Raw genomic sequence first — 11,690 nt, 5'->3', positions numbered from 1 at the left:
GGGACGGTGCGATACGAACTTCGATTTTCGTAGTAGTCGCTCGAGCAGGCTACTACGAAACTCGAAACTCGAAGTTCGTGTCGTGTGGTCCCTCTGACACTTACACTATTTAATACGAGAGCGAGAGGGACGGCACGATACGAACTACGAGTTAAGAGTTTCGTAGTAGCCATGATGTCTCGGTCTCGCATTTTTTTTTTTTTTTTTGTAATTTTATGGCCTGGTTACTAGACCTTTAAGCCAATCGGTCTCGCACAGATATCAGCAGTGCTGCCATCCTATTTGGAAACCATAAACAGAATACACCTCATCAATCCGGCTGTCACTTTACTATTGCTCTATGGTTTCTACTGCTGCCTTCAACAAACAATCCTTCCACCCTTTTTCTGTGATTTTAACGTCGTTTGCTACGAATATATCACAGAGATGACTTCAAAAAGTGAAAAAGACCGAACTAAACAAATCCAGGATCGATGTCAGAACATATTGATGCAAATGCTGAAGGATGAAGACAACAAATACTGTGTTGACTGTGACGCTAAAGGTACGATGATTCTTGTTTCAAATAAAAATTAAAGTCATGTTTGCGACCAAGGTAGTATCGCTGGAGATATATTACTGATAGTAAGCAAGCTGACCGCCGTATCGTAATTAGGTTCATGAACCCAATTTAGTGTGAGCTCCAATCACATTGAAACCAATGACTCATGATATCCTAAAACAATTTAGTTATTATCAATGCCAGTGCTTAATTCGTGTTCTATTCCATTCAACTTCGTTCACTAGTAAATTCTGATCAAGTTAGTACCACATTTAGTCAATTTATCACCTTTGTTCAACTTGAACTCTACTAAGACATAAAGAACAGTATCTGCCAGATGGTCAATAGAAATGAGGGCAAATCGAAATTCAATCTATTACCTTAAAATTTATGGATATTACGAGTGTTAATTGATGACTATTACTAATTTGTGACTTAACAAAATGTTGCATGTCTATTGATAAAGAAATCACATTTTTTTTTTTAAGTCAAACTAAGTAGTTTAACTTTAAAAAAAACTTATTTGCTGGAGTGGTAATATCCTGGCACATGTTTACCAGCAGCACTGATCCCGCACATATTAAAATTTTAACTTATATTTATTTAATATGAATGCTTGGAATCATAATTGGGAACTGACACTATACTAGCCATTTGCTAGCCATATTGCAAAAACATCTATACTTCCCTCTTAACCCCTCATACACGGGAACTAAAAAAAGTACTGAATTCTAGTAATTCTGCTGATTAAAAAAAAATACAAAAAGGTAGCCTTTTATTTTACACGGACCGTGTCTTTAGCGTACAAGAAGTTAAGGCAAAAGGCGGTATCTAAAAAAATACTTGATTTATACCATTGTGTTGCTTAAGGGGCTACCTGAGGTTTTCATTGATTTTTGACAAGTTTTGAATCATATCCTACTTTTGCACTACAGATAGAATTCTCCAATCTTTTATCTCCATTTTTGTCTACCAGATTTTGAAAAAAATGAATACTTAATTTTGTATGATTTTTTTAAACATTGTCTGAAAAAACACTTATTTAGTATCTCTATTGACGTGAAAGATCTAACATATACGAAATCTACATATTTGGGTTCGTCTTTGACCTCTCTAAAAACTGGTTGAGGGTTTTCATTTAACAAGTTATGGCTAGAAAACCAGTTTCTTGGCCTAAAATCGTTCAACTTTGATGCCAGATATCTCGAAAACATGAACTTTGAAGTAAATATGGGATACTATATTGCTTAAAGCCGTTGTTGTTAATATAATAACTTACAAAAAACATTAGAAAACTAAGGAATTCAGATCAAAGGTCATTGGGGCATGGGATCCCCCTAAGACATACATTCTGCATCGGATGGTATAAATAACTTGTTTTTTTTTTGGGATACCACCTTTGCCCATTATGCTTAGTGAACTTAATTATTAACATATTGGTGAACGCGGCGCCCACCAGTGGACCACCTGTCGACAACGAGTGGACGCCGAAAGTCGAGGCGGTGCTGGTCGGGTGCCGGGTGGCTCTAATGAGCTGTGACCTATAAACATCGCCTTTTATGTCAGATTAATTTAAAACAATAATTAAACTGTTTGTCCTGTTTTAAGAGGAAGCAGTTTATTATGCTTTCCTGTATCCAAAATGCATTCGGTACAATTTTAATTAATTATGACTCAGTTTTATTGGAATTTTACAAGGTGAAGTTTGTTTTTAAAGTTGCAATTTTCAATGCAATGTCATTGAATTGAGTATATTCCTGGGTAAAAAAAGTATTATATTTAGTTGTCAGTTAGATTTTTAGAAAATATTGGGCACACATTTTTTTGGTCATCATCATCATCATCAGCCGGTAGACGTCCACTGCTGAACAAAGGCCTCCCCCTTAAAACGCCACAATGAACGACAACTCGCCACATGCATCCACCGGTTACCCGCAATTCTCACGATGTCGTCAGTACACCTAGTGGGAGGCCTGCCAACGCTTCATCTTCTGGTTCATGGTCGCCACTCGAGAACTTTTCACCCCCAACGGTTATCTGTTCTTCGAGCGATGTGGACCGCCCATTGCCACTTCAACTTGCATATGCATATATATATATGCTTGGGCGGTGCTGATCTCTTACCATCAGGAGACCCACTTGCTCGTAAGCCATCCAATGGAATAAAAAAAATTTTTTTTTACAGCTATGTCGTTGACCTTAGTTCTTAATATCTGTATTCCGGTTTTTTTTTGTCAATGAAACAAGAATTGGGAATTGGTACTTCTTTATTAGATCAGTTGTTCTTCTGCATATATGCCAAATTATGCGACGTACAAAGACACGGGGATGTGTTAACGTCATCAATTGCATGACGATAAGATAACAGCGTTACTGAATCGTGACGGCGTCCGCTGAAGTGGAAATACTAACATGATAAAACTAACTCTAAACTCGAAGTTCGTATCGTACCGTCCCTCTCGCTCTCGTATTAAATAGTATAAGTGTCAGAGGGACCGCACGACATGAACTTCGAGTTTCGAGTTTCGTAGAAGCCCTGCTGTGTCTCTGGTCAACATGTCTAATGCGCTGCAATGTAAACCCCAGATGCACTGACCGAAATTTTACTATTGCTGTCACATCAACTCTGAGCCACACTGGTGGATTCGGTAGTGACATTGGCGTACAGTGTCAATTCCAGGGTAGGCAGCTGCTAGTTTATGCGGCTGCGGTTTGACCACTAGGGATCATCATGCTTTCCTTCCACGAACTCCACAAACCTGCAAACTAATTCTAAGGTGTGTGTGAACTTCCCAATCTGCACTGGACCTGCGTGGGAACTACGGTTCAAAGAGGAGGCCTGTGCCCTGCAAGGGATGTATATATGTAGACCGATATGTGTGTATGTGATCCTTCCACGGTAATTAGATACTACAAAGGGCATGTCCCAAAAACTTTGATTACACTAAACTCGACATCAATCGTTACTTTCTTTCGTTTTTACAAAAGTTAACTCAGCATCACTTAATAATATTTGCTTAAAGGATAGTGTGCGCTTAGTTAGCAGTTGCTTTAGTTGATCTGGCGCGGACGGCACCTTATACTACCAGGCGCCCCGGTCGCCCCCACTAAAGCCGGCCCTGACTAAGGCTACATACTGCAGTCAAAATCAAAAATCAAAAGTCAAAATTCCACCTCAGACGAGAGCTCTGCGCTATCCAACATGTGATCAAAGAATCGAGGCCAAAATCAAAACATCAGTCGAACCAACGAATCAAAGAATTCAATTTTCAAATTTCAAATCAGAAACTAAATGTGTAATATAAAAAGAGTTAACTGCATACAACCGGCCAGTAAAAATGCTTGGAAAATGACCAAAAGTATGCAACAAGCAACTCGCATGCAGCGTTGTATGCTGCAATACGCACTAGGTTAGCCGCAGCTAATCGCGCGTTTTTAGCCCGCCGTCCCTCTGACAAAGGATCGCTTGAAAAAGACGGCGCGCTAAAATTGCCTACGCTAGCTGGCGCACAGAGCGGGCGCACCCCTGCGGGCACACCTCTGCGGGCGTGGGTGTAGGTACAGTCCGACGCGCGCAGTTAGCGCTGTTCGTACTATTTTTCAACAGGCGTCCACCGGCTCCGTGCAAATCGCGTCAGTTAGCGTAGGCCCTAAGGCCCGCTTCCCATGCACTCCGAAGCGGGCTTCAGTAGCTTTGTTGTGCTATGCTTTACCTGGTATGATTGGCAGGGCCTCGCTGGGCGTCATGGAACCTGGGCATCTTCCTCTGCATCCGCTGCGCCGGCATCCACCGCAATCTCGGCGTGCACATCTCCAAGGTCAAGAGCGTCAACCTGGACTCCTGGACGCCGGAACAAGTGGTAACAGATTTTTACCAGTTTTGTAAGCTTTGGATCCCAAGTGGAAGACGTAAAGCCCAATGTGACTTTAGATTTGTGACAAATTAATTTATTTCGAAAATACAAACTGAGACATCCGCGCAGTAGTGAGCAATCCGTGCTGCGTGCTATAACCCCTACACCACCGCTGGGCTGGTTGTTTTTGTGGACCTGGGTTCGATTCCCATCGCTGGTCTCTTTTTCTGGTTTTTCTGTGCATCCATGTCTCAGTTTGTATTTTCGATATGGTTTCACGGGATACCCGTAAAAGTAACAAATTTGGAGTTGAAATAAAAAATACAAAAAGACTCCAAAAAAACCAATCATAATTAAATTATTTGCTAATTATGAACTATTGAATCATTACTTTGCTCACCCGCGTTTTAACGATAGCTACGTCTATACAGCAAATGTGGATTCATGCAGCTCCTGCACCTCCACACTGCAGGAACACACACAACTATCACCACCACCATACTACACTGACGCATTTCAAACTCAACCAGAATTTATCCTTAGGGCTTGTTCCCACTTGTCGGATGTCGGATCCGTTTCGTGTCGGAAGTCGGACATTTCTATAGAAAATCAGTGTTGGGTTGAATAGCTCCATATAAATTGTTCTGCAACTGGAATGTCCGATTAAAATCCGGGCCCGACATCCGACAAGTGGAAACCAGCTCTTAGAGCAACACAACCGTTCACCATGCAACCAAATGTTAGACTATACTCTAGCTTTTTATCTTTTTTTACTAAACCTACTCCAATAAATCGATTACATAAGTAAATAAAATCGAGTTCAATACTCAAAAATGCTGACATACCAAAGCACACCAACTTAACAGAGACCTGAGTCCGTATTTGCCTAACGTTTCTGACGCTCGCCATCGCAATCAAATGACAGTTTTTGTATACGAAATCTGTCATTTGATTTCAATGGTTAGCGGCAGAAACGTTAGGCAATACGGCCTCTGATTGACACAAGTGATGAGTGATGACACATCAAAGCTGAATAGATCACAAATAACTTAGTTAGATCAGAGACGCTAGAAAAGTCAACTATTTTCAATTCAAGTGAGAGATTGTTCATTGGAATACCTCTCGAAAATAAGTTAATTTCTTTGTAACTGAGTGCTCAAGCACAGATAATAGGAAATACTCAAAAATCAATCGATATATCCATCGATATCCATATTCACTGAACATTGCAGGTGTCCCTCCAACAAATGGGTAATTCCCGCGCCCGCGCAGTCTACGAGGCGAACCTGCCGGACTCGTTCCGGCGGCCGCAGAACGACTCCTCGCTGGAGGCTTTCATCCGCGCCAAGTATGAGCAGAAAAAGTACATCGCCAAGGAGTGGGTGCCTCCGAGTCTGCCCAAGGTCAACTGGTTAGTACAACACCTACAATATCTACTGTTTTTTATTTTATTGAGGTGTGTTTTTCATGAACCAATAGAAACTTCCTACCCTCGCACAGCACCGCTCTGGTGGCAACAGCTGAGCGGAGCGAGGCGACATAAATGACGCGTTTCTATTGGTTCATAAAACACATTTCTCGCTTTCTCGCACACCTCTGGTGGAAACTCAGCCTTAAAGGCGAAAGACACTGTCCTTGTTTTTACATTTTTAATTTTCTATGAGGTGCTCTGTAAGAGTTGGGGGATGCAGTCGGGAAAAATCCATTAATGACGACTGGAAAGGGAAGCCCCAGACAGTGCCGGACTCTCACATACTAAGCTTTAGTCTAAGCTTCAATCTTAACTCTACACAGTAGTATCCAGTGCCAGAGGTCTGCATAATCATTAATTATGTCTATGGCAGGCAAAGAGCCGTCGTAATGGACAGTTTGAACTCTTGAGCTGCACAATATGCTTTTCATTTACACATTATACTTTTGAAGTCTATGTCCAGCACATTTTCACACCACACCAACAATACCAACATCTTAATGAAGAACTTCAACAAAAGACTAACTGGAGTTGTTTTTTTTTCAGGGACAAAGAGATAGATGAGGAACTGGAGCGTCAGAAGCGGAAAAAGAAGTCTTCGTCGTCGGGGCTCGGGCCTCTGCCGGCGCCCACTACCGACAAGAAATATAATGTAAGTTATCTAGGATAACCATACACATACACTTTAAAATTCATTAAAGCTTTTCACCCTAAAAATAGATACTTTAACTGAGCAGATAAAAAAGCGCTTAACAATCATAATTCTGTCAGCATATCTGTAATAAAAATATTAATTTATGTTCCTTTCATGAATTTTCAGAAATCTGACGTGATCCCAAGTATACCGAAGCCGAAGTCTTCAGTCAGCCCAAAGCTGGGCCGGAGTACTCCTACGGCTCAGCCTGAGCCCACCAAACCCAGCTCAGCTGACCTTCTCGGACTGGACACCTCCAAACCGGACTCCAAACCTTCAGATGACATATTCTCCAGCTTCTTCTCAGCACCACAAGAATCCGTCGAACCGCCCAAAGAAGTCAAACCGGACTTGAAGACCGAAGAAGAAAACTTCTTTAAACAACCCGCCCCCACAGAAAAGGAGAAAAATAAGCTAACTAAGGACAGTATTCTAGCTTTATATAGTCAGACACCTTCTAATTTAGCTAGCCAATTCACGCCGAGTTTCACTGCGACCACGCAAAATCAGTTCAACCAACCAGCTCAAAATCAATTTAATCAACAACCCCCTCAGAATCAATTCAACCAGCAACCTCAGAATCAATTTAACCAACAACCACAGAATCAATTTAACCCGCAACCGGCGCAAAATCAATTCAACCAAGCGCCAGCGCAAAACCAATTCAACCAATCGGCGCAAAATCAATTCAACCAACAAGCACAAAATCAGTTCGGGTTCGGTAACGTGTTCCAAACACCCGCGCCAGCATTCAACAACATGCCCGCACAAAACGGCATGCAGCAATTCAGTCAGTTCCAATCTGTGCCAGGGCAGTTCCAACAGCCCTTCGGACAGCAGTTCAACTCCGCTCAACCCCAAACGTTCCCGCAAAATAATCAATTCTTCAACCAACCGCAGCAAGCGCAGCCGCTATCACAGCAGTTTGGAGCGTTGGGTTTAGGACAAAGTTTCCCTAACGCGTTCGCGCCAAACGCAAATGTTGCCAGCAACTCCACTTGGCAGTAATGTAGTCTATGGTAGTAATTTAACATGTGGATTGATTTTCATTTAGGTGTTAGCGTTACGTTCCTATGCGTGAATGTGTTGCCGTTCCGTTTTTAGATGTGATAGTTTACTTTTAATCGAATGAAAATCAAAACGCATTTGTTATCTGTGCAATGGAAGTCGATATTATTTCTTTCTATAGTACACTGGGGGACAATAATACTAATACATTTAGTAGTTGTAGCGGATTTGTCGCCAAGCGCCATCTATCGATGAACACAGCAAAGTCTTGAAGTGTGAAGTGCTGTAAAGGTATAAAATGTGAGGAATTGCTTATTTGTGAACTTCAATTCGACGGACGAATTCGCATTGAATTGGCGAAAAATGTAAATATAATACAAACAAAATTATATTAATTTTAAATAAGAGATGTAAGTATTTGTACTCCTCTTACTATTCAGTTTATATTCTTTATGGTTAGACGTGTTTCACTTCTAATTGTTTGCACTTCACTTTAAATGTAACGCACTATGAATTGTGTTTGTGAATCGATTTACTTAATTGTATTAAAATTATTCACTTAATTTAAGTAGAAAATTTATTCAAAAATTGGTAACTGCAATATTGAACTAACACATCGACATTTGCAATTTCACTGTCTATCTTATCATACTATCGATTTCTATATTCATCGATACTTACACAAAATGTCGTCATTTTGTGTAATCGAGGTTTGATATCTCAATTTTTATGTCATAAACAAGATAGGCCTTGTGAGTCTTAGTAAGATGGATGCTGAAAGTAAAAAACGAAGCGCCATTACTCACATTTTATTTGTAACACATCAAATTCAATCATATTCAATGGGACAGTGCATAGGTTACTACTACCGACTAACGGGGTGGCTTTGTGGACAACTATTTACATTATTTTAAATTCGTTATAAGGTCAGCTTTTGTCGCCAAATTTTCGTCTCTTAAAAATAAGGACCAAAAGACATAAACATAATTTAACAATAATTTCGAAGTAATTTAAATCAAAGTTACCCCAAAACGGTATAAAGGGCTAGATACTGTCGCAGAGTGCCCTGTCGTGATCACAATAATTACTTAACTCTCATGCACGCCTACATATGTTATGTTGATTACCATCCAGTTATCTTGTTTAAATGGATTTAGTACGACATGTTTATGGAAAAGGCGAGACAATTTATCTCGTACTGTACTGGTGCTATGTTGTCGTGATATAATATTTGAGTAACATTTTTCTCACTTTTATGACGTATCTATGACGGTAGGAGACAGAAGTCACTGGTTTAAAAGAAAGTAACGACATCTTTGTTTTTGCGTTGTAGCAATACTTTTTTTTATTACTTGGCCCAAGGCCTAAGCTGTCTTTTCCATACTTGACGGAATACACATAAGTTAAGTACACGTTCTTGTAATTCCTACATTGCTCTATAAACTAGGATAGGAACATAACATATGTAGGTGTGTAATAATTTATATAAAATAGAATGTTTAAGAATACTTCGACGTGAAGAACCTCGTTGTCTTAAAATTATAAAGTCATGATTGTACTTTAAAATTGGTCTAGAGTTCGAAAGCTACCAAGCTACCGTCATTTCATCCCCATTGAAGAAGAATTCTTTGTCTAATAAAAAAAGATACAACTAAATGACAATTAAATATCACACAACATTTTGATTTTCCTATTATGCACATGCAACTTGTGTACAGCTTTATTATTATTATATTACTACATAGTATTGATTATAGCAACTTAACTAGAAAACACTTGACTGAAAAAAGTTGGTAGCTTAGGACTCGGACATGCTTTAGTTCGTAATAGGTATTTCGATGCTATTATTTTTATTCAGTATTTTGAGTCCATAATTTGTATTTATTTTTATAAATTGGTTTAAATAGATTTTATTTACAACACAATTATTTTTGGGATTCTATTGGCCAATGTCATTATTTTAGCATTTTAATGTAATTTTTGGTCGAAAAGACTGATTTCTCCCACAATTGCTTTGAGACAGGGTCGTATTGTATAAAATCGACGATAATAATATAATTGTTTGTCAATTTTTATGGCATGTAGTGTATTTACTCAAAATTTGACCACTCACGAAGATAAGGCCTTTTTTTTAGGGTTCCGGAGCCAAAATGGCAAAAACTGAACCCTTATAGTTTCGCCATGTCTGTCTTGACTGTCTGTCTCTGTCTGTCTGTCCGTCTGTCCGTCCGCGGCTTTGGTCAGGGACTATCAATGCTAGAAAGCAGTAATTTTGCAAGAATATATAAGTAAACTATGCCGACAAAATGGTATAATTAAAAAAGACGTAAAGTGGGGGTGTTTTTTTTTTCTCATCCAACCCTGGGGTATCGTTGGATAGGTCTTTTAAAACCATTAGGGGTTTGCTGAGACAGTTTTTCGATTCAGTGATTTGTTTGCGAAATATTCAACTTTAAAGTGCAAATTTTAATTAAAATCGAGCTCCCCCCCCCCCCTCTAAAATCTAAACCGGTGGGTGGAAAATTTTAAAATAATTCAGGATGGTAGTAAATATATCAAACTTTCAAGGAAAACTATAACGGCTATAAAATATAAATATATAATAAAATATTCCGTATAAAATACGAAATCCTTAGAAAAATATTACTAAATGTTTTCGTAATGGCTACGGAACCCTATTTTGGGCGTGCCCGACACGCTCTTAGCTGGTTTCATAATAGTAAATTGGACGTATAAACGGACAAACTTTAAAAAGGATTTAACCTTACAATGAAGAATGGTTCCATGAGATTATTCCTATTTTAATAGTATCAAACATTAAATTTGTGAAGTGAGTGGTCTAGTGTCGTAGAAGCATCGTGCAAATATAATGTAAATTGTAAAGATAGCTGTGAACCATGAATCCATTTTTGGGTGTGTTTAGTTACTCATGAGTGCATGACGGTGTATGTATGTATGTATACAACGGAATCTGTGAGAGGGCTTGATTGTGGCCTCGATTAAGTCGATTTTGTTTACACCAATAAACACTACGCCAATATCTTGTAATTTTCATTTTATCTCTACCTATCCTCCTTTCCTATTAACTTCCCATGGTATAAGTAGTGTTTTTGATCGCGTTGTGGCTAGGAGTGCAACCCACATTGAATTTTTTTCTGGCCGTTGTGTCGTCATCTCACTATAGGCTACCCAACAAAGGGAACTCGGGAAAAAAATCGTATAGAAGCAAATTTTGGCATAGTTGTAGGGAATGGTATTTTAAAACCACATACTAAAGTACTGATGGATTGGGGAGGGTGTAAAGGTCCCATTTTTTAGTTTTTCGTAAATATCTCGAAGACATAAGTAATCTTCATAAATTTTCTTCCGAACGTAACCTGTTTGCGCGCTGTCAGTGTCATTACCTATATAGTGGTCTAGATGTATGTAGACATGTAAATTTCAATGAGAAGTAAAAAGCATGTTCTTTAACTAAATTACTGTTTTAATTCATGAATACATCCTGAAACATGGTGTCAGAAGTGCTGCAGTGACCAAAATAAAGTGAAAAAATGAGTGCTGATGAGAAATTCGCGCTCTTACTTGAGCAACAAACAAAATTGCTCGCGACAATGCAAAGTCAGATCACATTGTTACAACAACAAGTTGTTACTAACACGGGAGACTCCAGTGCAAGCAGGGTCAATGTCCCATGGCCACAGCCTTTACAAGTCGAATCTGGCGATCAGCATGAAAACTTAGAATGTTTCAAGAACGGCTGGCAGAATTACTGTTTGGCCTCTGGAATTGACAAATGGCCACCAGCAAAGGCAGAAATAAAAGCCGGCCTACTAATCAGTGCTTTAGGCTCTGCGGCTATGAAAAAATACATGGAGTTTGGTCTGACTGAAGAAGATAAAAAAGACGAATTGCTTATCTTTAAGAAAATAGAAGAGTTCATAAGCAAAGAGACAAATGTAATATACTCCAGATATTTATTTAATGCGAGAACACAGCTTCAAGGAGAAGATTTCTCTGAATATCTATTATCATTAAAAAAACTGGTAAAACCATGCCAATATGGTACTATGGAAAAGGAAATTTTAAGAGACAGAATAGTAGTGGGCATTATCAATGGAGACA

General features: G+C 39.1%; 1 protein-coding gene across 1 annotated transcript; it reads left to right on the top strand.

Moving 5' to 3' along the window:
* The first annotated feature begins 313 nt into the window (after positions 1-313).
* LOC141441528 (stromal membrane-associated protein 1) lies at positions 314-10,608 on the top strand. Its single transcript, XM_074106292.1, has 5 exons — positions 314-544; positions 4,271-4,401; positions 5,628-5,806; positions 6,413-6,518; positions 6,687-10,608. The coding sequence occupies exons 1-5, from the start codon at positions 427-429 to the stop codon at positions 7,566-7,568; spliced, it is 1,416 nt and encodes a 471-aa protein (XP_073962393.1). The 5' UTR covers positions 314-426; the 3' UTR covers positions 7,569-10,608.
* Positions 10,609-11,690: the final 1,082 nt, after the last annotated feature.

The sequence above is a fragment of the Choristoneura fumiferana genome, chromosome 24 (assembly GCF_025370935.1).
Source record: "Choristoneura fumiferana chromosome 24, NRCan_CFum_1, whole genome shotgun sequence".
Classification (NCBI taxonomy): Eukaryota; Metazoa; Arthropoda; class Insecta; order Lepidoptera; family Tortricidae; genus Choristoneura; species Choristoneura fumiferana.
This window is presented reverse-complemented; position numbering and strand designations above follow the sequence as displayed.